The sequence below is a fragment of the Zonotrichia leucophrys genome, chromosome 26 (assembly GCF_028769735.1).
Source record: "Zonotrichia leucophrys gambelii isolate GWCS_2022_RI chromosome 26, RI_Zleu_2.0, whole genome shotgun sequence".
NCBI classification, from domain to species: domain Eukaryota; kingdom Metazoa; phylum Chordata; class Aves; order Passeriformes; family Passerellidae; genus Zonotrichia; species Zonotrichia leucophrys.
In genome coordinates, this window is record NC_088195.1 from 4051396 (window position 1) to 4079173 (window position 27778).

General features: G+C 50.5%; 1 protein-coding gene across 3 annotated transcripts; it reads left to right on the forward strand.

Moving 5' to 3' along the window:
* The first annotated feature begins 1328 nt into the window (after positions 1 to 1328).
* Positions 1329 to 24938, forward strand: IKBKE (inhibitor of nuclear factor kappa B kinase subunit epsilon). Of its 3 annotated transcripts, none has more exons than XM_064732936.1 (20): positions 1331 to 1695; positions 2740 to 2880; positions 2959 to 3088; positions 4917 to 5098; positions 6195 to 6355; positions 7477 to 7587; positions 8204 to 8383; positions 8708 to 8910; positions 9486 to 9550; positions 9630 to 9721; positions 10635 to 10736; positions 13591 to 13660; positions 13738 to 13850; positions 15069 to 15145; positions 16049 to 16088; positions 18004 to 18105; positions 20245 to 20341; positions 21190 to 21287; positions 22949 to 23020; positions 24654 to 24936. In XM_064732936.1, the coding sequence occupies exons 1-20, from the start codon at positions 1609 to 1611 to the stop codon at positions 24685 to 24687; spliced, it is 2157 nt and encodes a 718-aa protein (XP_064589006.1). In that variant the 5' UTR covers positions 1331 to 1608; the 3' UTR covers positions 24688 to 24936. The 3 variants fall into 3 exon arrangements, 2 of the variants coding, with proteins under 2 accessions (XP_064589006.1, XP_064589007.1); XM_064732937.1 differs by lacking the exon at positions 1331 to 1695 and adding an exon at positions 2457 to 2566; XR_010442842.1 differs by lacking the exon at positions 20245 to 20341 and having other exon boundaries at positions 1329 to 1695; positions 24654 to 24938.
* Positions 24939 to 27778: the final 2840 nt, after the last annotated feature.

A 27778-nucleotide genomic window follows, 5' to 3' on the forward strand; every position in this document is an offset into this window, starting at 1 on the left:
CCCAAGCACTGACGCCGTGCTGGCACAGATAACAAGGGCTGGACACCGACGCTGGGCACGGATCCTGATCCGGCTCTGCTGCCCAAATCCCCACCCAGCAGTGCCGATGGCAGCCGGAGCTCAGCACCTTCAGCTGCCGCTGGAGCTGTCCCGGAGCAGCCCGGGGATGGCAGCCCGGGTGCCAGGGGATGGTTGCCCAGGTGCCGGGGGGATTGCTGCCCAGATGCTCCAGGGGATGGCAGTCCGGGTGCCGAAGGATGGCAGCCCAGGTTCTCCGGGGGATGGATGCCCTGATGCCGGGGATGGCAGCCCGGGTGCTCCGGGGCATTGCTGCCCGGTGTACACGGGGATGGCAGCCCGGGTGCTGAAGGATGGCAGCCCGGGTGCTCCGGGGGATGGCAGCACAGCATGCTCGAGGATTTCTGCCCAGGTGCTCCGGGTATGGCAGCCCAGTATGCCGAGAGATTGGTGCCCGGTGTGCCCAGGGATTGCAGCCCGGTGTGCCCGGGGATTGCAGCCCGGTGTACCCGGGGACTGCAGCACAGCATGCCCGGGGATTGCAGCTCGGATGCCCGGGTATTGCAGCCCATGTGCCCGGGATTGCTGCCCAGGGGCTCCGGGATTGCTGCCCGGGTGCTCCGGGGACTGCAGCCCGGTGTGCCCGGGGATTGCTGCCCGGTGTGCCCGGGGATTGCAGCCCGGGTGCCCGGGGATTGCAGCCCGGTGTGCCCGGGGATTGCTGCCCGGTGTGCCCGGGGATTGCAGCCCGGTGTGCCCGGGGATTGCAGCCCGGTGTGCCCGGGGATTGCTGCCCGGTGTGCCCGGGATTGCAGCCCAGGTGCCCGGGGATTGCAGCCCGGTGTGCCCGGGATTCAGCCAGCTGTCCCGGGATTGCAGCACCATGCCCGGGATTGCTGCCCGGTGTGCCCGGCGATTGCAGCCCAAGTGCCCGGGGATTGCTGCCCGGTGTGCCCAGGGATTGCAGCTCGGTGTACCCAGGGATTGCAGCCCGGTGTGCCGGCGATGCAGCCCAGTGCCCAGGGATTGCTGCCCGGGTGCTCCGGGGATTGCAGCTCGGTGTCCCGGGGATTGCAGCCCGGTGTGCCCGGTATTGCAGCCCGGTGTACCCGGGGATTGCAGCCAGGGTGCCCGGGGATTGCAGCCCGGGTGCCCGGGGTTTCTGCCGGTGTGCCCGGGATTGCAGCACACGGCCCGGGTATTGCAGCCCGGTGTACCCGGGGATTGCTGCCCGGTGTGCCCGGTATTGCTGCCCGGTGTGCCCGGGCACGGCAGCCCGGCTGGGAAGTTTCTCTCGAGCAGGAAGCTGAGGCGTTTCCTCCTGCAGCGTGGCCGCGCTCGCCGGGCGGGTTTTGCAATCCGCGGCTTTCAGTTCCCGGCCGGGGAGGCGCCTCTGGCCCCGCGCTGCTCCGCTCCGAGCTCCGGCACCGCCGGGCTCTGCTGCCGGGCTCTACCCGGTTCTGGGGCTCCTGGCAGCGCTGGGGCTCGTCCATGCCCAGCCTCGGCCCCGCATCCTGCATCCCACCCTGCATCCCACCCTGCATCTGCCGCGATTCCCGGAGGGGCTCGGTGGGATAAACCTCCCCGGACATGCAGAGCACCCCCAACTACCTGTGGAGCACCGAGGACCTCCTGGGCCAGGGGGCCACGGCCTCTGTCTACAAAGCTCGCAACAAGGTGAGCGGGGCAGCTGGGGGGGCAGGGACCCCAAAGTGCAGAGCCCCGGTGCCCCCCATCCGTGCCCGGTGCCCCCATCCGTGCCCGTGCCCCATCCCTGCCATAGCCCGTGCCCATCCGTGCCCGTGCCCCATCCGTGCCCGAGCCCCGGTGCCCCCATCCGTGCCCGGTGCCCCATCCGTGCCCGGTGCCCCATCCGTGCCCGGTGCCCCCATCCGTGCCCGAGCCCTGCTCGCCCTCCCGGGATATCCTTGCACCTCTGGAGCACCTCAGGCGCTGTTTGCTTTTTATTTTATTTTATTTAATCTCCCTGTACAAAAGCAGGGATAAAACCATAAGACGAGAAGACCCTGTGGAACTTCCTTAATGCACATACTCACCCACCGGCTTCACTGACACATGAGCTGCTGGTTTGGGTTTTTCGGTTGGGGCGACCTTGGAGCAAAACAAAACCTCCAGAAATCCAGACCATACCTCTAGACTGAGAGGCGCTGCTTTGCGTTTTATTTTCATTTTCCACGGGGCTCCTTGCCCTGCTCTGCGGGTCGGGGGCGGATTTTGGGGCGCTCCTTTTGGCGCAGGGGGAAGAAGGAGCTGCTGCTGCTGCTTCCCGGGGAATGCCCAGAGGTTTTGAAAACCCCATCCTTGGCCATTTGCATACTTCATGCAAACACTTGCCGGGCTTGGAGCGGGCTCTCCTCCTCCTCCTCCTCCTCCTCAGCAGCCTTTGAAGTTTATTGAGCAAACTGCGGGAGCGGGCTGGGAACATCCCCGTCCCTCGGGGAGCTGCCGATGGGAACTTTTTGTGGGGCCGGATAAACAGAGCGACACTCACTCAGCACGTGGGTGCCGCGACAGGAAGGGCAGGGAGGTGAATAACAGCGGTTTGTTTGTGCAGCCGAGCGGTGCAGAGACATCATTTCATCATTTCATCGTTTACATCCCCAGTGGGAGCCGGGACACAGCTCCTGGAGGAGCTGCTTTGCACGTGGGTGGCATCACCTGGTGTTTTCATTCCCTCTTTTTTGCTCTTTTTTTCCCCAGAAATCGGGGGAGCTGGTGGCTGTGAAGGTGTTTAACAGTGCCAGCTACCTGCGGCCCCAGGAGGTGCAGATGAGAGAGTTCGAGATGCTGCGGAAGCTGAACCACAAAAACATCGTCAAATTATTCGCCGTGGAGGAGACGGTGAGTGGGAAACCCTGGGGCTCCCCAGGCAAGGGAGGGAGCTGGGGCTGGCTGAGCCCTGCCCGTGTCCCCCCGCAGGGCAGCAGCAAGCAGAAGGTGCTGGTGATGGAATATTGCTCCAGCGGCAGCCTGCTGAACGTGCTGGAAGACCCAGCCAATGCCTTTGGCCTGGCTGAGTCCGAGTTCCTCATCGTGCTGCAGTGTGTGGGTGAGTGTGGGGCTCGGGGAGCACGGCAGGCACTGAGACCCTGCAGCCCTGGGCCATGGAGTGAGGGGTGAGGAATTGCACCCTAACAGGGTGGGGGTGAGCTCAGTGTTGAGGATTCTCCTTGCTCTGGGAAGCTGCTGTGACAAGGGACTGTGCCCTGCCATCCTCATCCTCTCCATTCCCCCCAAGTCACACTGATCCCCTGTCACAGACATCTCTTATGAAAAATCCTTTCCTTAGGATTTTTCCTCCTGAGAAGCTGAGAGGCTTCAGGAACAAAATGTGAACATTGATTATCTGCTGCTGTGGAATGCAACAGGTGCATCTGTGATTGGTCTCATGTGGTTGTTTCTAATTAATGGCCAATCACAGTCAGCTGGCTTGGACAGAGAGCCTGAGCCACAAACCTTTGTTATCATTCTTTCCTATTCTATTCTTAGCTTAGCTAGCCTTGTGATGAAACCTTTTCTTCTATTCTTTTAGTATAGTTTTAGTGTAATATATATCATAAAATAATAAATCAAGCCTTCTGGAACATGGAGTCAGATCCTCATCTCTTCCCTCATCCAAGAAGCCCTGTGAGCACCGTCACAATCCCCATCTAAGTGCAGCCACCTCTCAGAGTTTGGTTGTTAATTGCTGCCCCAAAATGTGCACGATGTCTCTGTTTCTGTCTCTGTTTCGGCCCGTGCATCTGAAGAACGAGTCAGAGCTCTTCAGTTTTTGGTCTCAAAGTTGTTTATTAATTCTTATCTATAAAATTTTTATTTCTGCCCAGCCCAGATCTGCTCAGCAGGGCAGCCACAGGCACTCTGTGTTGTCCTTTTATACTACAAACTACGTATAACATATTTACACTTAATTCCCAATACCTATCACCTATGTTAGACAGTGCACTTCTACTCTAAACCAATCCCAAAGTGCCAACATCACTGCAGAAAATGGAGAACAAGAAGAAGAAGAAGAAGAAGAAGAAGAAGAAGAAGAAGAAAGCCTGGACACGCCCAAGTTCCTCCATCTTGTCCCCAAAACCCCCATACCAAAAATCCTATAATCTACATTTTCACCCTGTGATTATTTTATTATTATACTATTCAAACTTCTGTGACTTTCAGGTCCTCATACAAAGCTGGCAATTTGCTCCACGGGTCATAATCAAACCCTCAGGTGCTCTGGGATTATTGTGGAGAAACTGGACATGTTAGGAGGGTTTGTAAAAGGCTCAGTCTCAATGAGGCAATAGCCAGGGAACAAAAAGCCTTAGAGAAGATTCTTAGAGGTGACAATTAGGGGTGTCAAGGGCTTTACACTTTAAGGAACCCGATGCAACATCTAGAGGAGCCCTTGGTAAACTTTGAGGTGGGACCCCTACATGAAGAATTTGAATTTTTGGTTGATACAGGAGCAGATAAGTCCTGTCTCAACAAAGTACCAGAAGGCATGGCATGGTAATTGGTGGAAAATTTTTGTGAGGTATTAGGTATTTTGTGAGGCATTTGGTATTTTGTGAGGCATTTGGTATTTTGTGAGGCATTAGGTATTTTGTGAGGCATTAGGTATTTTGTGAGGCATTAGGTATTTTGTGAGGCATTAGGTATTTTGTGAGGCATTAGGTATTTTGTGAGGCATTAGGTATTTTGTGAGGGTCTCTGAGCCCGCCGGTGAGGTCGTTTGGCAACTCTGGACACCCAGAGGGAAGCACTGAGTTCCAACAACCACCGTGGCATTGACCCCCTCTCCAGCCCTTTTCTCATTTTAAACTCAAACTGGCCCCTCTGGAGCCCCATGCCCAGCCCCACAGATGAATTTCTGCCTCTCCCTGTGCCAGTGGCGGGGATGAACCACCTCCGTGAGAACGGCGTGGTGCACAGGGACATCAAACCCGGCAACATCATGAGGCTGGTGGGGGACGACGGGCAGAGCATCTACAAACTGACGGACTTCGGAGCCGCGCGGGAGCTGGAGGATGATGAGAAGTTTGTGTCCGTCTATGGCACAGAGGAGTACCTGGTGAGCAGGGCAGGTGCCAGGCTGGTGGTGGCACTGGGGGTCCTGGGGGAGGCTGGGCCCTGTCCCTCTGTCCTGCAGCTGAGTCAGAGCTGATCTGTGGGTTTGGAAGGGGAGGGCTCGGTGCTTTGTGGGAGGGTTGCAGGTGATGGGTTTTGAGAGGATCTGTTGAAGGTGATTTTTTTTGGCAGGACCCAGAGCTCTGTTAGAAGTGATTTTTTTTTTTTTTTTTGTGGGGGGGAGGACCTAGAGCTGTGTTAGAGGTGATGGCTTTTGGGGAGGACCCAGAGTTCTGTTCCCGGTGAAGTTTTTTGGTCAGGATCCAGAGCTCTGTTAGAGGTTTTGGGGAGAATCCAGAGCTGTGTTCCAGGTGGTGATTTCTGGGAGGACCCAGAGCTCTGTTAGAGGTGATGTTTTTTTGGGGAGGGCCCAGAGCTCTGTTCCGGGCGATGATTTCTGGAGAGGACCCAGAGCTCTCTTGGAAGTTTTTGGGTGGACCCAGAGCTGTGTTCCAGGTGCTGGTTTTTGGGAGGACCTAGAGCTCTGTTAGAAGTGAATATTTTTTTTTTTGGGAGGACCTGGAGCTCTGTTACAGGTGATGGTTTTTGGGGAGGATCCAGAGCTGTGTTTCAGGTGAAGTTTTTTGGTCAGGACCCAGAGCTCTATTAGATTTTTGGGGAGGACCCAGAGCTGTGTTAGAGGCTTTTTGCGAGGACCCAGAGCTCTGTTCCAGGTCATGTTTTTTTTGGGAGGACCCAGAGCTCTGTGGAAGGTGACAATTTTTGGGAGGACCCAGAGCTGTGTTAGAGGTTTTTGGGAGGACTCAGAGCTGTTTTCCAGTTGATATTTTTCAGTCAGGACCCAGAGCTGTGTTCCAGGTGATGGTTTTTTTTTGGGGAGGATCTAGAGCTCTGTTAGGGGTTTTTGGGGAGAACCCAGAGCTCTGTTAGAGGTTTTTGGGAGGACCCAGAGCTGTGTTCCAGTTGATATTTTTCATTCAGAACCCAGATCAGTTTTCCAGGTGCTGTTTTTCATTCAGGACCCAGATCAGTTTTCCAGGTGCTGTTTTTCATCCAGGCCCGTGTCTCTGTGCCCCCAGCACCCTGACGTGTACGAGCGGGCCGTGCTGCGCAAGCCGCAGCAGAAGGCCTTCGGTGTCACCGTGGACCTCTGGAGCATCGGTGTCACCTTCTACCACGCTGCCACCGGCTGCCTGCCCTTCGTGCCCTTCGGGGGACCCCGCAGGAACAAGGAGATCATGTGGGTACCGTGCCCAGGTGTGCTGGCAGCTGGGGATGGGCCCTTTCTGCTTTAACCACAAAGCCCAGGGGCCTGTGGGGAGCGTGGGCAAGAATCCCTGTCCCATTTGCCACGTTTTCCCTCCAAATGGGATGCTTGGGTGGAGCACTGGCATCCCTGCCCATAGCAGGGTGTTGGAACCGGGTGGTCTTTAAGGTTCCTTCCTGTCACAGCCATATTTTCTGAAAAATCCTTTCGCTCTGATTTTTCTCCTGAGAAGCCTCAGGAAAGAAATGTAAACAATAATTACCTGATTGCTTGGAATGTGGTCTGGAGATGGTTTACCAGCCAAAGGTGCATCTTTGATTGGTCTCGTGTTGATAGTTTTTAATTAATGGCCAATCACAGTCCAGCTGTGTCAGTCTCTAGTCAGTCACAAGATTTTATTATGCATCCTGATGTCTCCTTTCTCTTTCTTTAGTATAGTTTTAGTATATAGTTTTCTTTGAGTATATTTTCTTTTTATATATATTTTATATTATCTATATTATCTATATTATAGATATTATATATAATATATAATATATAATATATATAATATATAATATATATATATTATTATAATATATATATTATATATTTTATCTATATATTATATATATTATCTATATAATATATATATTATATACATTATTATATATTATACTATACATTATGTATATGTGTTATATATTTTGTATATTTTTTATATATTTTATATATTATATTTTCTTTTTAGTATATAATTTTGTTTTAATATAATATATATCATAAAATAATAAATCAGCCTTCTGAAACATCAGGTCAGGATTCTCATCTCTTCCCTCATCTTGGGGACCCTCAAACACCACCACCAGATAATTCTGGGATTCTGTAAAATGCATTTCCATGATTTCTTGGATAAGGGGAGGCAGGGTTAATGCTCACTTGGAAGGTTCTGACTGTTCCTTGCAGTATTTTCCCTCTGGGCACTTTTTTCCCCTCAGTGAATGATGTTTTTCCCAGCACATCCTCGCTCTGCCCTTTCCCTCCACCTGAGGGACTCAGTGCCCAGACAGAGCCCGCTTGGCTCGAGTCAGCAGCCAACAATTCCCTTCCCACAGGTACAGAATCACCACGGAGAAGCCTCCTGGGGCCATTGCAGGGATCCAGAGGCAGGAGAACGGGAGCATCGAGTGGAGCTACGAGCTGCCCATCACCTGCCGCCTCTCCACGTGAGTGTCCCCAGCCAGCACACGAGGGGTTAACAGGGCACTTAAACTTCTCATCCTCAGCTGTCACAGCTTTCAGAGCAGATCTCTGCTTTCCAAGGGTGCAAACAGTGTTTGTGACTCGGGGTTACACCAGCCCATCAAACTTCTCTTCTTCCCTGTGGCATTCATATTTTCTGGAAAAATCCCTTCGCCCTGGATTTTTCTCCTGGGAAGCTGAGAAGCCTCAGAGAAAAAGGAAAACAATGATTTTCTGATTTGCTTCTCCTGTGTTTTGCTGCTTTGGAATGTATTTGGACATTGTTTATTGGATTCATGTGAATTGTTTTGGCTCTTTGGCCAGTCAGGGCCAAGCTGTGTCGGGACTCTGGAAAGAGTCACGAGTTTTCATTATTATCTTTTCATTATTTCATTATTAGCTTTTTAGCCTTCTGTCTGTATCCTTTCTGTATTCTTTAGTACAGTTTAGTTTAGCATTCTTTAATATAATATAGTATCATAAAATAATCAATCAGCCTTCTGAGAACAGATTCATCATTCATTCATCATTCATGGAGTCAGATTGATCATTCCTTCATCTGGGGCCAACCCAAATACAAACCTTCCCTTGCTGCTGCAGGGGGCTGAAGGACCAGCTGATCCCCATCCTGGCGAACATCCTGGAGGTGGATCAGGAGAAATGCTGGGGGTTCGACCAGTTTTTTGCAGGAACCAACGACATTTTGCACAGGATGGTGGTGGACGTGTTCTCCCTGCAGCAGGCGTCCTCCCACCGCATCTACATCCACTCCTACAACACGTAAGGCTGGGATAGAGACTCCTTTGGGATTTGGGGATGGAGCTGTGAGTTCCCCACACCTCAGCAGGGCAACCTGGGGCACCCCCATGCTCCCAAGCCAGGTTAAAACACACCAGGCTCAAATCAGCCTTTGCTGGGAGTGCACTGACAGAGCTCTGGGCACACTGAGAGCCCCATTGGGCTCTGCTGACCTTGTCTGATATTTTGCTAAGAGAAAATATCAACATCTTGGTGTTTTGAGGGCAGCAGGCTGCTAAAGGGATGGAAATCTGCGTGCCCACCTCATTGCTTATCCCCATCCTTTCCCTTCTTTCTCCGTTTCAGTACCACCAAGTTTTTAGATGCCGTCTTCAAACAGACAAACATAGCCCCTCACCATCAAGAATATTTTTTTGAAGGACACCTGTACGAGCTGGATCCCAACCTACAAGCCCATCATTTCTGCAAAACCACAGAGAGCAGCCCCCTGACTTTGCTGAGCACCTCAGAGCAGCCCGAGGACGTGGTGGGGGTCCGGTACCGAGACCGTGAGTGTGGCTGGAGGGAGATGTGCCACAGCAGGAGAGAGAGGGGCTGATGGAAAAGGGATTTGTTCCAGTTATTACCCTGAGAGATTTCCCATTTCCTGCATGATCCCAGCTCCTTTGACCTGGATCCCAGTTCCCACTGGAGTTCCCAGTTCCCCAGACTGGTCGTTTTTCCCACTGCCAGCTTGTGCCAGTCCCCATTCCCAGCAGTGACCCCAGTGCCAGCAGCAGGAGTACTGGTTCCCAGTGCCGATTCCCAATCCTGATGCCAGTTCCCAGTGCCAATTCCCACTCCTGATGCCAACTCCCAGTCCTGTTCCTGGTCCCTGCAGCAGGTTTAGGGGATTTCAGGGTCAGTTTTCCCCTGCCATGCACTGTTGCTCCACGGCCACACACCACGCTGAGCTTTGGGAATTCCTGCCTTCATCCATGCTCCCAAAATATCTTGGAGGGCTTCACTGAGCCTCCAGCACTGAGGCTGAAATCCTGAGTGTCCGCAGGGTTTATTTGGTGGGTGGCAGCTGCCCACAGCCCCCATCTGGTGACAAACACCCCGACCCTGCCTGTCTTTGCAGCGGCCCTGGAGTTCCCAAAGTTCGTGCCCAGGGTGGACGTGGTGGCCGACTGCAGTGCAGCCAAGGTGGGTGTGTGTGCCAGGGCAGCGTGCTGGCGGTGCCCTGTGCCCGGCACAGGCCCTGGCAGTGCCCTTTGCCTTGCAGAGTGCCGTGGGTGCTGCTCACCAGACCCTGCGCGTGGGGCAGGCGCTGCGGAGGGGCCGCGAGCTGCTGGCCAGGGGCCTGCACTGGGTGATGTGAGTGCCAGAGCCACGGCTGGGCAGGGCACAGGGGGCACACAGCCTGCCAGGGCTCGGGGTTTGCTGGGGTAAGGGGTTCCAGCCTCTTCCTGCCAGTGCAGACCAGCAGGGATGGTGGGATGGGGTCCTGGGGGACTTGGAGGGAGCAGGGCAGGAGGGGCACTGTGTCCCATGGGGCAGGTGTTGGGAGGATGCTCCAATCCCCTTTTGTTTCTTTTGGGTGACTTTTCCAGTTTCGGAGAGGCTGAGGAAAAAGGCAGAATTATTATTTTCTTCCTTTCTTTCCTTCCTTCCTTTCCTTCCCTTCCTTCTTTCCTTCTTTCTTTCCATCTTTCCTTCCTTCTTTGCCCTTTCCTTTCCTTTCCTTTCCTTTCCTTTCCTTTCCTTTCCTTTCCTTCCCTTCCCTTCCTTTCCTTCCTTCCTTCCCTTCCTTCCTTCCTTCCTTCCCTTCCTTCCTTCCTTCCTTTCCCTTTCCTTTCCTTTCCTTTCCTTTCCCTTCCCTTCCTTTCCTTCCCTTCCTTTCCTTCCTTCCTTTCCTTTCCTTTCCTTTCCTTTCCTTTCCCTTTTCTTCCCTTTCCCTTTCCCTTTCCTTTCCTCATTACTATTAGTAGTAGTACTGTGTGCATCTATTGGAAGCGTTCCTCCCCATGGCAGGGATTTGGAATTTAAGCTTTAATGTCCCTTCCAACCCAAACCATTCCATGATAAATTTCACTGCCCTACCCACCCCTTTTGGTGCAGGACAGAGGGTGAGAGACCCTAAAAGCAGCAGCCACACCCAATTTTAGGTTCACCCAGCCCCCAGTGCCTCAGAGCAGCCTGAGAGAAGCCATGAGCTCCATCCCCACCCCAGGATGGATCTGTGATTCCAGGATGCACGTGTTGGAGGGGCTGTTTTCTCTCTTGGCAGTGGGAACCTGAGGACAGAGTGCTGCAGGATTTTGGAGCAGAGGAGGGGAGCTCACTCCGTGCTCACGTGCCTGCAGCTCACCATGGGGAAGACGCAGGAGCTGTAAGTGAGCTGGGCTGTGCTGGGGGGATATGGGGCTGGCTTGGTTTGGAAGGCCAGGAGTCTGCTAAGGAAGGCAGGAGCCTCCCCTGAAATGCAAAATGTAAAACCTCCCTTCCCTCTGAATTGCTATGAATTTTAAATTAAGGAGCTCTCAGGCAAAAAATATGGGAGCAGGAAATATCAGTTCTTTAATAGGGAAGAAAATAAAAAGATAAACAGTGCAGTAAATCAAAACAACACTGCCAGAGTCAGAGCCCAGCCTGACACCCTGTGGGTCAGGCTGTTGGCAGCAGCCCCATTGGAATTGTGGCTCAGCCCTCCTGCAGTGTCAGGGCTGGTTCTGCTGGAGCAGGATCCTGGAGAAAGGTGCAGTCTCTGCCTCTGGAGATCCAGGGGAAGAAGAGGCAGCTGCTGTTCCTCTGGGAATCCAGTGCAGAAGCTGTGCTGGTGTTCCAGAATCTCCAGATTATATCCAGGTAGGAATGCTTGACTCGCTGAATGTTTGTGATTTCCTAAGGGGAATCTCCAGATTATATCTGGGTAGGAATGCTTGGCTCCTCCCTCTGGGCTCCATCTCCCAATGGGATGCTGTAGCTCTTATCAGCCATGCAGTGACATTCAATAGCTGTTATCAGCAGGTGTCCCATCCCAGCAGGAGTGATTGTGGTCACTCAGAGAGAGAGATAAGGCAAACTGCCCACTTGACAAAAGATAATCTACCATACAGATGGTAATAGAAAACATCTTTCCTTGCAGTCTGGAACAGGGGCTCTCAAAGGTCCTGGATAATCAGGAATAAGGAAAATGCCAGGAATAAGCTGATATTTTGGATGCAGGAGGCTTTTTCATTGTCTGGGAAATGAGCCACTCTGGCTGTTTCTCCCTCTTTGCTTCAGTTTTTAATGATTTTAGAGGAGGCAGAGTTAGTCCTGACTGGCTCCTGCTCTGGGGTTTTCTGCATGTTGCAGCCCTTGAGCAGGAAGGAGCCAGGGAAAGGAAAACTGAGAAAATTGGGATGAAACAAAGAGCAGGATGGCACCAGCTCCAGGGAAAGGAAAAGTGAGGAAATTGGGATAAAATAAAGAGCAAGATGGCACCAGCTCCAGGGAAAGGAAAACTGGGATAAAATAAGGAGCAGGATGGCACCAGCACCATGACCCCATGGGGGTCTGGCCCCTATCACCAACCCTGCAGAGCTGGGCTGCATTCCCAGGGATCCAACATCCCACCAGCCATAGGGAGAGATCCCATTTCCTTCCAAGAGTTTCCACTGAATTTTTATGGAGAAACCCTGGGCTGCCCTGAACCTTCCTCTTCCCCACACCCCCTTCCCACCCAGCTGCCCTGGGCCCAGCTGAACCCATTTTATCTCAAACAACCCATAGATATTTTACTTTTCTGCTGCTTTTTTGTTGTAGTGGAAAATTCTTTGCCTCTGGGTTGCTGTTCTTTCATTCCATTTAGCAAAGTCTCTTAATTTCCATTTCATCTGGAAAAAAAAATTAATAAATAAAAAATAGATAGGGACACGTGGTTCCCATTGAGTGCAGCCCTCAGGGCTGGAGTGCCAAGAGCAGCAGAGCTGCAGCTGGGTGCTCTGGCTCTTCCAGCCCTTCCAGCTCTGCAGCAGGAACATTTCTGCTGACTTAGCCCCTGTGCCACGCTCAGCCTGGCACACAGACACCCTCCCAGCTGGCCTGCAGCCAGTGGGTGTAAAACCAACAATTTTGGAACAAATTGGACTCAACAGGGCGAGTTTTTACCACATCAGCACTTTGCATCTCGTGGCTTCTCGGGTTTTTGGTTGATAATTGCTGCCCCAAGATGTGCAGGATGTCTCTGTTTAACTGAAGAACGAGTCTGGACTCTTCACTTTTCGGTCTTGAGGTTGTTTATTAATTCTTATCTATAAAATTTTCTTTCTGCCCAGCGGAGATCTGCTCAGCAGGGCAGCCACAGGCACTCTGTGTTGTCCTTTCATACTATAAACTACATATAACATATTTACACAGAATTCCCAATGCCTGTCACCTGTGTTGGACAGTGAGCTTCTACTGTAAACCAATCCCAAAGTGCCAACATCACTGCAGGAAATGGAGAACAAGAAGGAGAACGGCTAAGCATGCCCAAGTTCCTCCATCTTGTCCCCATAACCCCCATACCAAAAATCTACATTTTCACTTTTTATACTACAAACTATGTGTATCATGTTTACACTTAATTCCCAATACCTATCACCCATGTTAGACAGTGAGCTTCTATTGTAAATATAACATATTTATAATTACTTTCCAATACCCATCAGCTGTGTTAGACAGTGAGCTTCTATTCTAAATATAACATATTTACACCTAATTCCCAATACCTATCACCTATGTTAGACAGTGCACTTCTACTCTAAACCAATCCCAAAGTTCCAACATCACTGCAGAAAATGGAGAACAAGAAGAAGAAGAAAGGCTGGACACACACAGATTCCTCCATCTTGTCCCCACAACCTCCATACCAAAAATCCCAAAATCTACAATTTCACCCTGTGATCACTTTGTTATTACACCATCCAAACCTGTGTGACTTTCAGGTCCTCATACAAAGCTGGCAACTTGCTCCAGGGGTCAAAATCAAATCCCCAGGTGCTCTGGGCAGCATGTCAGGGTCTCTGAGCCTCTGGCAGGGTCCTCACCAACTCTGGACAGCCGGAGGGATGCACTGAGCTCTGACAGTGAAATCTGGGTTGCTGCCCAAGGAAATCCCTTTGCAGCCCCCCAGGACCCCAGCACGGGGTGGATTCCTGTGCCAATTGTTTAACAGCAATAATTCTCCTTCAGGAATCTTCCTTTTCTGGCTCCCCCAGGTACGAGGCCGTTCCTGCAGGCAGCAGGGCCCCAGCTGGGCTGGACGTGGTGAACACAAGGCTGCAGAGGGTGAGCGGCATCCCCAGCCCCAGGAGCCCCCGGGGCTCTCAGAGCAGCTGGTCCCAACCTGTGTCCCCCCTCTGCAGGTGGATGAGGAGCTCTCCCAGTGCTCCCACAGCATCTTTGACTTCCAGGGAGCCCTGGATGGGATCCTGGCCGAGCTGGTGAAGGACAGGCAGCAAGTGCTCGAGGACAAGAGGTGTGTGGGGCGATCCCTGGTGCCACCTGGCTGTGCCCACCAGGCTGGGTTTACAATTGGAGGGGGTTTTTAGGCTGGAAGTTCGGTTTGGATGCTCAGAATTTCTGCCCTGTCCCCATGTTCTCTCTGCCTTTTCCCTGCCCTATTTTTCCCAGTTTTTTCCCCCAGTTTTTTCCCATCCTTCTCCCATTCCCAGCTTGTCCCACCAGGGCTTTCCCTGCTGCCAGCCCTCACCCAAAGGCAGGTTTCACTCTGAGGACAGGAACTGTGTCCTGCAGTCCCCTCATCACACCCAGGCAAGGAAATCTCCCTCAGTTTCTGTGGGAATTCTCTCTTGGAAATGGGATTTTTCCTGGATGTGGAGCCCTGTAAGAGCCTGAATGAGGGATGTGGGACTCCAGGGGCTCTCCAAAATGTGGTTTGTTACATCCAAGATGTCACAGCAGTCCAGGGTTGTGGGTGACAGAGCTGTGCCCACAGCTGTCAGCTCCAGCTGCAGGCAGGCCTGGACACCCCTAGTTTGGGTTACAATGCATTCTATACTTTTCTTTTGGTTACATTGCAATATATACTTTTCTTTGCTGAGCATCTTCATACAGCAGAACCAATCTATACCTTAACAATTATCTATAGCCCATCATAACTACTGTAATTATCATATTCATGTTCTCCAATCACTAAAAGTTAGTACATTGCAGTTTAAACTAGAAGTTGTTTTTCAGTTTTCTTGCAGTAGAAAATCCTGAGACCTTTTTTCTACTTGCATTTGCTGACTTGTTTGCCTGTGCTATCTTTCTGCTTGGTAAAAACATCTTCTTGTTTGGGGTGGGTTTATCCTTTGCTCTAAGCCATAAAAACCCCTTCTAACCAACACATCTTTTGCCTTCTTGGTTTTCTAGTAAGACTGGCTAAACAATTATTTTCTTCTATATCAAAACTTGCTTCCATCTCTATTCCTTCTTCATATCCTACATTTAAAAATCTTTCTGTGAGACTTTCTTGTCCAACTTTCATCCTTCCCAGCAGAGCCCCACAGGATGGAGCAGTTCCCCTGCCAGGGGTGCCACACACACAGGGGTGCTGTCCCTGCTCACAGACAGGCATCAGCTTCACATCCCACCCCAAAGGGAGAACCTGACTCCAAAATGCTGATTTCGCTCCAAAACGCTGATTTCAGCCCAAATGCTGATTTCAGCCCCCCTCCCTGCCCCATTGCAGCATCCAGCAGATGGAATGCTGCCTGGAGAAGATGCAGATGATCCACAAGCAGTTCAAGAAGGCCAGGACGTGTCTGAGTGAGTGCTGGGGACACCGGGCAGGAATGTCCCTGCACTGTCCCTGTGCAGGGAAAATGGGACATTCCAGGGAAAATGGGGGATTGGGGTTTGCTGGATAGGCACGGACTTTGTGGAACCTTGCAGAGCTTTTCTATTTCTGTGTCCAGGAATGTGGTAGCAGCCCCCAGCTGGGTAATAATTATCATTGTCTCTATGATGCAAAAGGTGTGAAAAGCCACTTAATTATTATAAATTTACAGCTCTTATAGAAACAGTGGTGGACTTTAAACCTGGTCTCAAAGTGAAAACCTCTCACCTATTGGTGAATTATCAATATAGAAACCATGGTGGACTTAAGAACTGATTGGTGTCAAAGTGAAAACCTCTCACCTATTGGTGAATTATCAATATAGAAACCATGGTGGACTTAAGAACTGGTTGGTGTCAAAGTGAAAACCTCTCACCTATTGGTGAATTATCAATATAGAAACCATGGTGGACTTGACTGATTGGTGTCAAAGTGAAAACCTCTCACACTATTGGTGAATTATCAATACAGAAACCATGGTGGACTTAAGACTGATTGTATTGGTGAATTATCAATACAGAAACCATGGTGGACTTAAGAACTGATTGGTGTCAAAGTGAAAACCTCTCACACTATTGGTGAATTATTAATAGCACACTCTGGAGGACAATATCTATAAACAATGGTGACAGAAAGAGAAATAAAAATTGTTTGGATTCTCTCCTCTGAGATTCCCAGGCTCAGCCTGCGAGAAATTATCTCTATTTTTTTTTTAAATTAACTGAAAATACCCACAAGGAAAATCCTCTTCAGGCAGCTCTGTGCCTTGTGAAATTGCCCTTTTTTGGGGCTGCCAGCAGCCAATGTGTGGTGACCTTGTTTTTCCTCCCCAGGGCTGAGCTACAACGAGGAGCAAATCCACAAGCTGGATAAGTGAGTGCCACCCTGTCCCCTCCCCAGGACTGCCCCTTGCTGGCTCTGGGTGGGTCCCAAAGGGTTAAAAATTGTCCTTTTTGCTATCAGAGAGCCCTGGAGGAGGTTCCTGTGTGGTTCCTCCTTGCAGGAGCTCTCCCAGGGAAGGGTTCAAGCCCTCTGAGATGGAGCAGCTCTGCAGAGCTGGGGACAGGGAGCTGTTTTGGGGTCACATCCCTGTGCTGGTGGAGGGGACAAACCCACCCCAGGCTGGGCTCACACAGGACTTGGTTTGGGTGAGCAAAAGACCAAAAAAAGGCAATTTTTTGCACTGAGATGCTGATTTGGGAAGTGTCCCTGCTTCCCCTTCTGCTTGTGAAGTGCCTGATGGGTTTTGGACCTTTCAGAATTCTCCTTTCAGTTTCCACCCAAACCGGGGGAATTCAGCACAGGCAAGGAACAAAATTCCCATTTCAGCGTGCAGCAGGGAGGGTGAAATTCCACAGACTCCTCTGTCTCAGTGCTCAGTCTAACCTTGAGCATTTGCCTTGAAATCCAAGGCAGAGACTTCTCAGAGTGCCCTTGGAGGGGGCACAGGGACTGAATCCCCCAAAACCTCCCTCTCCAGGGGTATTTTGTCTTCTCTGTAATTCATTTCTGAGCATCCAGGGCTGCCAAGTGCTCTCTGTTTCAAGTGTGAGATGGAATGGAGATTTGGGGAAATTCTTTGTATTTGTTTGTATCAATGCTTTATGCCCTAAACTCCAACAAAGCTTTTGTATTTCTATCCATGCTTTGCCCCCCCAACCCTCCAAATCAATTCTCTTTGTATTTTGTATTTTTGTATCAAATGCTTTTTGCATCCCCCCCCAAACCCCAAAACTCCAAAATCAGATTCTCTTTTTTTGTATTTTTGTATATGCTTTTGTATCCCAACCTAACTCAACAAATCTTTTTTGTATTGTATCCTCAACCTCCTCTCCATCACAGCCAGGGTTTGTCTTCTCTGTAATTCATTTCTGAGCATCCAGGGCTGCCAAGTGCTCTCTGCTTTATTAAGTGTGGAGATGGAAATAGGGATTTGGGGGAAATTCTCTTTGTATTTTGTTTTTTGTATCAAATGCTTTTTTATCCCCCCTAAACCTCCCAAACCAAAATGCTTTTTGTATTTTTCTATCACATGCTTTTTGCATACCCCCCCAAAACCCCCAAAAACCTCCAAAATCAAGATTCTCTTTGTATTTTGTATTTTTGTATCAAATGCTTTTTGTATCCCCCCCAAAACCCCCAAAAACCTCCAAAATCAAGATTCTCTTTGTATTTTGTATTTTTGTATCAAATGCTTTTTGTATCCCCCCCAAAACCCCCAAAAACCTCCAAACTCAAGATTCTCTTTGTATTTTGTATTTTTGTATCAAATGCTTTTTGTATCCCCCAAAACCCCCTAAACCTCAAAACCAAAATGCTCTTTTTTTTGTATTTTGTATCCCTCAAAACCTCCCTCTCCATCACAGCCAGGGTTTGTCTTCTCTGTAATTCATTTCTGGGCATCCAGGGCTTCCAAGTGCTGTCTGCTAAGGATGGAGTGTGGAGATGGAAATGGGGATTTTGGGAAATGCTCTCTGTATTTTGTATTTTTGTATCACATGCTTTTTGTATCCCCCAAAACCCCCTAAACCTCAAAACCAAAATGCTCTTTGTATTTTGTACTTTTGTATCACATGCTTTTTGTATCCCCCTAAACCTCCAGAACCAAAATTCTCTTTGCATTTTGCATTTTTGTATCCCCCAAACCTCCCTCTCCATCACAGCCAGGGTTTGTTTTCCCTGTATCTCCTTTCTGTCTCTGTTCAGGAGGCAGCTTTAGGCCTCCTATGATGTTCCTTTTCACACATTAATGAAATAATGCTGTTTTCTCCCTTATTCCTGGCTTTAGGCTGAATTTGGGGAACCTGGCCAGGAGGGTTCTGTCCATTTTCCAGAATGACTGTGTCCAGCAGTACCAGGAGGCCCTGGCCCTGCACAGCAGCAGAATGAGGTACCTTCTCTGGTTCTTTTTCTTTTCCCAGTTTTTCCCCTGGTTTTTTCCCCAGTCTTTTCCCGTCCTTCTCCAGTTCTTTGTCTTTTCCCATTTTCTTTTTCCCAGTTCTTTGTCTTTTCCCAGTTTTTCCCCTGGTTTTTCCCCAGTTTTTTCCCATCCTTCTCCAGTTCTTTGTCTTTTCCTAGTTCTTTTTCTTTTCCCAGTTTTTTCCCCCTGTTTTTCCCCCACTCTTTTCCCATCCTTCTCCAGTTCTTTGTCTTTTCCCATTTTCTTTTCCCCAGTTCTTTTTCTTTTCCCATTTTTCCCCTGTTTTTTCCCCAATCTTTTCCCATCCTTCTCCAGTTCTTTGTCTTTTCCCAGTTCTTTGTCTTTTCCCATTTTCTTTTCCCCAGTTCTTTTTCTTTTCCCAGTTTTTTCCCCTGTTTTTTCCCCACTCTTTTCCCATCCTTCTCCAGTTCTTTGTCTTTTCCCAGTTCTTTGTCTTTTCCCATTTTCTTTTTCCCAGTTCTTTGTCTTTTCCCATTTTCTTTTTCCAGTTCTTTTTCTTTTCCCAGTTTTTTTCCCCTGTTTTTTCCCCACTCTTTTCCCATCCTTCTCCAGTTCTTTGTCTTTTCCCAGTTCTTTGTCTTTTCCCATTTTCTTTTCCCCAGTTCTTTTTCTTTTCCCAGTTTTTCCCCTGTTTTTTCCCCACTCTTTTCCCATCCTTCTCCAGTTCTTTGTCTTTTCCCAGTTCTTTGTCTTTTCCCATTTTCTTTTTCCAGTTCTTTTTCTTTTCCCAGTTTTTCCCCTGTTTTTTCCCCAGTCTTTTCCCATCCTTCTCCAGTTCTTTGTCTTTTCCCAGTTCTTTTTCTTTTCCCATTTTCCCCTGTTTTTTCCCCAATCTTTCCCCATCCTTCTCCCATTCCCATTCCCAGCTTGTCCCACCAGGGCTTTCCCTGCTGCCAACCCTCACCCAGAGGCAGATTTCACTCTGAGGACCAGAACAGTCCCCTCATCACACCCAGGCGATGAAATTCTGCCTCAGTTTCTCTGGGAATTCTCTCTTGGATTGGGATTCCCCAATTCCTGCATGTGGAGCCCCACAGAATCCACACAGTGCAGGACACTAAGGCACTAAAAGCACTAAAAAAGCTCTAAAAAAGCTCTAAAAAGGGTTTTACCTCTGCTCCCAGGGAGGAAAAATCCTTCCCCACGTTTTCCTGGGGTATTTTTGTACCTGTTTTCCTCTCCTTATGGAGAAAGCACCGTGAGTCACAGCTGGATATTTTTGATTTCTCCTTCCTTCAGTTTTAATTGTGCTGTTTTGTTTCCTGCCTGGGTGTGTGGGGTGGTGGTTGTTTTTCTGGGGACTTGAGGTGGATCATTCACCTGAAATGTTCTTTCCTTTGTTTCTTTAAAGCCAAAACAAACATTCTTATTTTTTTTATTCAATTCCTGCTGTGCCTGCTGGGTGTGAGGAGCCTTTTTTGGGTAGGAACAAGAGGCCCAGCCTGTGCTGGGTGAACTGACAGGTCTGAGCTGCCTCATTTCCAATCAGCTTTCCCTGATTAATTAGCTCTTAGTGCTGTTTGGATAACGTGGCCTAATGGTGGCTGCTGCAGCTGCAATTACAGCAAGCCCTGACTCATTTGCTTCCCTTCAGGATTTTGAATGCAGGCAGCTCTGCAGAAAGCAGTATGCAATTAAAACACACCAAAAAAATTTAAAATAAAATAAAAATAAAAATAAAAATAAAATAAAATAAAATATAAAATAAAATGTATAAAATATAAAATATAAAATAAAATATAATATAATATAATATAATATAATATAATATAATATAATATAATATAATATAATATATAAAATATAATAAAATAAAAAAGAAAATATAAAATAAAGTAAAATATAAAATAAAAATAAAAATAAGATATTAAAATAAAATATAAAAAATAAAATATAAAATATAAAATAATATAAAATATTAAATGAAGTATAAAATATGAAATATAATGAAGTAAAATTAAAATAAAATAAAATAAAAATATTACATATAAATAAAATAAAAGTAAAATAAAATAAAATAAAATAAAATAAAATAAAATATGCCAAGCATTGCCTGGGAGGTTTGACATCATTTTCTCCTCTTTCCAGAAAAGTTTGTGAGATCAAGAAGCACCTGAAGAGGCTCAGCAACCACATCAGTGCCTGCAGTGTGGAGATGATGGAGTGCCAGGACTGCCTGCAGGCCGTGGGTGTCCCGGGCTGCAGCTCCTGGGCTCACCAGGGAGCCTGCAGGGTTCCTGAACCCCTTGTATGGGTGATCCAGGCTGGAGGTGTTCTGTTGTCCTGCTGTGTGAGCAGGGAAACCTTTGGCAAAGGTGGTGCTGGTGCCAAGGATTGCCTGGCACGGGGAGTGTGTGCCCAATAAATGGCAATTACAGTGGGAGGAAAATGCTGCTCCACCTCCAGCTGCCCCAGCAGAGCTGCTGAGCTGGGGCACAGCCCCCTGGCAGTGCGCTGGTGCTTGGGTTCATTGATTTAATTGTCCTGCAGCAGTGCTGGGTGTGACTCTGTGGGTGCTGCTGTTTGGCTCTGGGTCAGCCCCACGGACAGCCCCTGGTGGGGCACTGCCAGCACTCTCCATCTCCATCTCCATCTCCACCTCCATCTCCATTTCCATCTCCATTTCCATTTCCATCTCCATCTCCATCTCCATCTCCATCTCCATCTCCATCTCCACCTACATCTCCATTTCCATCTCCATTTCCATTTCCATCTCCATCTCCATTTTTATCTCCATCTCCATCTCATCTCCATCTCCATTTCCACCTCCATCTCCATCTCATCTCCATTTTTATCTCCATCTCCACCTCCATCTCCATTTCCATCTCCAACCCCATCATCTCCATAATTTTCATCTCCATCTCCACCTCCATCACCATTTCCATCTCCATCCCCATCATCTCCATCATCTCCATCTCCATCATTTTCATCTCCATCTCCATTTCCATCTCCATTTCCATCTCTGTTTCCATTTCCATCTCCGTCTCCATCTCCATCTCCATCTCCATCTCCATCTCCATCTCATCTCCACAGGCTCTGGACAGGCTTCTCCAGGTGGAGCAATGGAATTTGGCCCCTCCTGTGCCTGCCCCTGTCCCCCTGAGCCAGGCCTGCCAGGAGATGGCTCTGAGGTGAGTCCTGGGTTTGGAAAACACCTTTGTGTGACTCAGGGATGGGGAAATTGAGAGTTAAAATCTTTTATTGCATTTTCAGTCTCGTGAGAAGGGTGAGACAACGCAGGTGTTACAATTCACACCAGCACAATCAGAAGCTATTTCCTGATTACACAACACCATAAGCATTTCTTCGCTTGTTAACTTTTTGTCACAGCATGCTGTAAAAGCCTTAAAACCAATCATCTAAAACTGCCCCTCGTGGGTCCCACTATAACACATCTTTCATAATTCTGTTTCTCCAAAGTATTTAATCTTATTTGTAAGGCCATTTTTGAAACTTTTTTCTAGCTCCATTTCTCTCTCAACAACATCTATCTTATTCCATAACATTGCTAAATCAATATTTCTTATCTCAACGTTGGCATAGGGATGAATACTGTGTGGGCCTTCTGTCAGACCCTAAGAACTCTCTACAAATCCATTTCCCACAGTTGGGATCAGGGGTCTGGGGACATCCGAGCTCCTCGGGGGGGGACAGAACCTCCTGCTGCTCATCTTGGGAATGGGATGAGGGCTCTGTGTCTGATCCTGCTGGGTGTGATCCCTGCTCAGTGTCCTGTGGGGCATCCCAGCCCTTCAGCAGGAGCTGCTCCCATGGGAAACAGTGCAGAAATTAGGGCTGGATTTTCCCCTAAAGATGCAGGAATGAGGGGCTGGATCTGCCCCTGCAGGAATTAGGGCTGGATGTGCCCCTAAAGGATACAGGAATTAGAGCTGCATTTACCCCTGCAGGATGCAGGAATTAGGGCTGGATTTACCCCTAAAGGATACAGGAATGAGGGCTGGATCTGCCCCTAAAGATGCAGGAATTAGGGTTGGATTTGCCCCTAAAGATGCAGGAATTAGTGCTGGCTGTGTCCCTGCAGGAATTGGGGCTGGATCTGCCCCTAAAAGGATGCAGGAATTAGGGCTGGCTGTGTCCCTGAAGGAATTAAAGCTGCATTTACCCCTGCAGGTTTCAGGAATTAGGGCTGGATGTGCCCCTGGAGGATGCAGGAATTGGGACCGGATTTTCCCCTGCAGGCTGCAGGAATTAGGGCTGGCTGTGTCCCTGAAGGAATTAGGGTTGGATTTGCCCCTACAGATGCAGAAATTAGGGCTGGAATGAGGGCTGGCTGTGTCCCCTGCAAGAATTAGGGTTGGATTTTCCCCTAAAGATACAGGAATGAGGGCTGGCTGTGTCCCTGCCAGAATTAGGGTTGGATTTGCCCCTGCAGGGTGCAGGAATTGGGGCTGCCTGTGTCCCTGAAGGAATTAGAGCTGCATTTACCCCTGCAGGATTCAGGAATTAGGGCTGGATGTGCCCCTGGAGGATGCAGGAATTGGGACTGGATTTTCCCCTGCAGGATGCAGGAATTAGGGCTAGCTGTGTCCCTGAAGGAATTAGGGTTGGATTTGCCCCTAAAGGATGCAGAAATTAGGGCTGGAATGAGGGCTGGCTGTGTCCCTGCAGGAATTAGGGTTGGATTTTCCCCTAAAGATGCAGGAATTGGGGCTGGCTGTGTCCCTGCAGGAATTAGGGCTGGATTTTCCCCTAAAGATGCAGGAATTGGGGCTGGCTGTGTCCCCTGCAGGAAATAGGGTTGGATTTGCCCCTAAAGGCTGTGTCCCTGCAGGATGCAGGAGCTGCTGCAGCAGATGAGGTCGGTCGCCTGCGATCTGCAGCTCAACAACAGCATCATCGAGAGGTGAGTGAGTGTGAGAGTGAGTGAGTGAGTGAGTGAGTGAGTGAGAGCACCCTGGGCTGCTGCTCCCAGCAGGATCCCTGCTCCTCACCCTGCTCCTTACGGGATCCCCGCTCCTCATGGGATCCCTGCTGCTCACCCTGCTCCTTACGGGATCCCCGCTCCTCACCCATCTCCTCACCCTGCTCCTCGTGGGATCCCTGCTTCTCACCCTGTTCCCAGCAGGATCCCTTCTCCTTATCCTCATCCTGGTCCTCACCCTGCTCCCAGCAGGATCCCAGCTCCTCATCCTGCTCCTCACAGGATCCCTGCTCCTCACCCTGCTCCTCATAAGATCCTTGCTTCTCACCCTGCTCCCATCAGGATCCCTGCTCCTCATCCTGCTCCTCATCCTCATCCTGCTCCTCCCCAGCTCCTCACCCTGCTCCCAGGAGGATCTTTGCTCCTCGCTCTGCTCCTCACAGGATCCCTGCTCCTCATCCTCATCCTGATCCTCACCCTGCTCCCAGCAGCATCCCAGCTCCTCATCCTGCTCTTCACAGGATCCCTGCTCCTCATCCTGCTCCTCACAGGATCCCTGCTCCTCATCCTGCTCCTCATCCTCATCCTGCTCCTCCCCAGCTCCTCACCCTGCTCCCAGCAGGATCCCTGCTCCTCATCCTGCTCCTCATCCTCATCCTGATCCTCACCCTGCTCCCAATGGGATCCCAACTCCTCACCCTGCTCCTCCCCAGCTCCTCACCCTGCTCCCAGCAGGATCCCTGCTCCTCATCCTCATCCTGATCCTCACCCTGCTCCCAGCAGCATCCCTGTTCCTCATCCTGCTTCTCACCCTGCTCCTCATGAGATCCTTGCTCCTCACCCTGCTCCCAGCAGGATCCCTGCTCCTCATCCTCATCCTGGTCCTCACCCTGCTCCCAATTGGATCCCAACTCCTCACCCTGCTCCTCATCCTCACCCTGCTCCTCCCCAGCTCCTCACCCTGCTCCCAGCAGCATCCCTTCTCCTCATCCTGCTCCTCATCCTCACCTTGCTCCTCACAGGATCCCTTCTCCTCATCCTGCTCCTCATCCTCACCCTGCTCCCCCCACCCAGCCTGTGCTGGATGCTCTGGGTGAGCTCCCTGTGTCTCCCACCAGCCACACTCACTCTCCATGGGGTTTTTACCTGCCCCCTGTTTGCATCGTGGGCTGGCAGCAGCAGAATTTCTCTTTCTTGGCGTTTTAGCCAAGAATTTCTCCATTATTTCATCCCCTTCTTTTCACCCTTTTCCCTGTGCCCAGCACTCACTGCTGCTCACTGCCCTCGGGAACTAAATACAGATTTTTCTGCATGAAAACCTCTGCAAAACCCACAGTCTGTGATTATTTTTTTAAAAGACAAAACCCAAGGAATTGGGAATCCAGTCTCTTTTAAAAGACATCCAGCAGTTTTTAAAAGACAAAATCCCAGGAATTGGGACTCCAGCCCTGTTTTAAAAGACATCCAGGAATTTTAAAAGACAAAACCCCAGGAATTGGGAATCCAGCCCTGTTTTAAAAGACATCCATCCGTTTTAAAAGATAAAACTCAAGAAATTGGGAATCCAGCCCTGTTTTTAGCACCACCTCTGACCCAAACCCTTCTGTCCCTGCAGGTTGGGTGGGGCTGCTCCTGCTCCCAGCGTTTGAGGGACTCGGTGAAGGTGCAGCTGCTGAGCCGAACCTTCCCAGCAGAGGGAATTCACAGCCCCTGGAGCCACAGAGCTGCTGGATTTCCATGCCCTGGGAGCTCTCCGTGTCCTACCTCTGTGCCCCAGCACTTTGCACCTTCTCCCCCATCAGCCCCGAGTGCCCTGAGCGAGTTTGGCCAGAAAATCCAGTGAGGTTTTATATTTTTCTTGGTTTTAAAAAAAAAAAAATGCTTGAAGGACTTGGTGTTTTCATGGTTTATCTGCATCACTGTGTTAGATGAAGAGAAGAAGAGCTTTAATCTTTTTTCCTCTTACTTATTTAGGAATTATTCCCACTTTTAACGTGCTGGAGTGGGGCAGGGGGTGCTGGTGGCTGTGGGAAGGCATTGCCAACCTTTCCCTGCTCCAGAGGAAGAGGATGAAGAGGGAACACATCCCTGCCACCTCGCTGTCCCTGGGGAATGGCACAGGGAGGGCCCTGCTGGCCCAGCCCGTTGTTGGGGACAATGGTTCTGCTCCTTTCCCGGCTGCTCTGTGACCTGGGGGCTGATGAGGAGCCGAAATTCCCTGAAGATCAGCCAGGGCAGGTGTGGGGCAGCCATAGGGACTGCCAGGAGCTGGGGTGGGAGCAGGAGCAGGAGATGTTTGTGGGCAGGCTCAGCCACCCCCCTGCCTGTCCCCGGAGTGATTTAGGGGCTGTGCCCACACCCACAGCCCAGGAGCAGCAGGGTGACAGGGTGACAAATCCCACCCTGCTGGACCCATCCCACATCTCCATCCCAGGGAGCAGCATCCAAAGCTGGGCAGGGTGACAAATCCCACCCTGCTGTGCCCACCCCACCCATCCTGGCACATCCCAGGGGGCAGCAGGGTGACAGATCCCACCCTTCTGGACCCATCCCACATCCCCATCCCAGGGAGCAGCATCCAAAGCTGGGCAGGGCGACAAATCCCACCCTGCTGTGCTCATCTCACATCCCCATCTCATCTCCCCATCCCACATCCCTATCCTACCTCCCTGTCCCAGGCAGGAGCAGGGCAGGGTGACAAATCCCACCCTGCTGGGCTCATCCCACCCATCCTGGCACATCCCAGGAGCAGCAGGATGATAAATCCCACCCTTTTGGGTTTATCCCACCACCCCATCCCAGGGAGCAGCAGGGCAGGGTGACAGATCCCACCCAGCTGGGCCCATCCCACCCATCCTGGCACATCCCAGAGAGCAGCAGGATGATAAATCCCACCCTTTTGGATTTATCCCACCACCCCATCCCACATCCCTATCCCAGGGAGCAGCAGTGGAGAGTGACAGATCCCACCCAGCTGGGCTCATCCCACCCATCCTGGCACATCCCAGAGAGCAGCAGGGTGACAAATGCCACCCTGCTGGACCCATCCCACAGCCCCATCCCAGGGAGCAGCAGGACAGGGTGACTGATCCCACCGTGCTGGGTTTATCCCACATCCCCATTCCACACCCCCATCCCGGGGAGCAGCATCCAAAGCTGGGCAGGGTGACAGATCCCACCCTTCTGGGCTCATCCCACCCATCCTGGCACATCCCAGCAGGCAGCAGGGTGATAGATCCCACCCTGCTGTGCCCACCCACCATCCTGGCACATCCCAGGGGGCAGCAGGGTGACAGATCCCACCCTTCTGGACCCATCCCACATCCCCATCCCAGGGAGCAGCATCCAAAGTTGGGCAGGGTGACAAATCCCACCCTCCTGGGCTCATCCCACCTCCCCATCCCACACCTCCATCCCAGGGAGCAGCAGGACAGGGTGACAAATCCCACCCTGCTGGACCCATCCCACATCCCCATCCCAGGGAGCAGCATCCAAAGCTGAGCAGGGTGACAAATCCCACCCTGCTGGGTTTATCCCACATCCCCATCCAATCTCCCTATCCCAGAGAGCAGCAGGGTCACAAATCCCCCCTTGCTGTGCCCACCCCACCCACCCTGGCCCATCCCAGGGAGAAGCAGGGTGACAAATCCCACCCTGTTGGGTTTATCCCACATCCCACATCCCCATCCCAGGGAGCAGCAGGGTGACAAATCCCACCCTTTGGTATCTCCACATCCCAGGGAGCAGATCCAAAGTGGGCAGGTGACAAATCCCACCCTGTGCTCCAGGCAGCAGGGTGAAATCCCACCTCTGGCTCATCCACCATCCGCACATCCCAGGGGCAGCAGGGTGACAGATCCCACCCTCTGGACCCTCCCACATCCGCCCATCCCAGAGAGGCAGAAGCAGGGTGACAAATCCCACCCTGTTGGGTTTATCCCACTCCCACATCCCCATCCCAGGGAGCAGCATCCAAAGTCAGGCAGGGTGACAAATCCCACCTTGCTGTGCCCATCCCAGGAGCAGCAGGGTCACAAATCCCACCCTGCTGTGCCCACCCCACCCATCCTGGCCCATCCCATCCCTCTCTCCGTGCCAAGGCAGCAGCAGGAAGGAGGAGCAGGAGCAGCAGCAGCTGCAGGGCTGTGCCCAGCCTGAGTTTCTTGCAGGAACACGCCAAGGGTGCCCAGGAGCCTCCCCCCGCCCAGGAAACATTTCCCCGGTGGAATTTGGCACCAGAGCTCCCCATTCATTTTAATTATAAAAACCAACATCCTGAATGTCAAACCCAACTGTTTGCTGTGCTGAGGTGGAGCTAATCCATCCCTTCAGAGCTTTTCTCCCCTGAATTATTTTCTGGGCTTTCTAATGGATGTTATTTCGAATCCAGGCAGAATTTTCTGATTTTCATAAAGGAGCAGGGTCCCTGCTGCACCTCCTGGCACTCAGTGGAGCTGCACTGACTCGCACCAGCTGAGCATTTGACCTGAAACATGTTTGGCTTCAGCTGAAAGGGATTTATTTCTTGGCAAACAGAAAAAAGAACTTTTCCTAATAGCCCTTGTCGTGCTTTAACTGCTGTAACACAGCAGCTGCAGAGGGGACTTCTGGAATCCAAATGAAACAAGAGTTTTCCTGCCAATGTTAATTACTTGGGGTTTTCTTTTTCCCCCCCCAAAGAATATTTTAACCTGTGGCCTAAAATATATTTTAACCTGAATACCTGAAGGGACAGCTGGG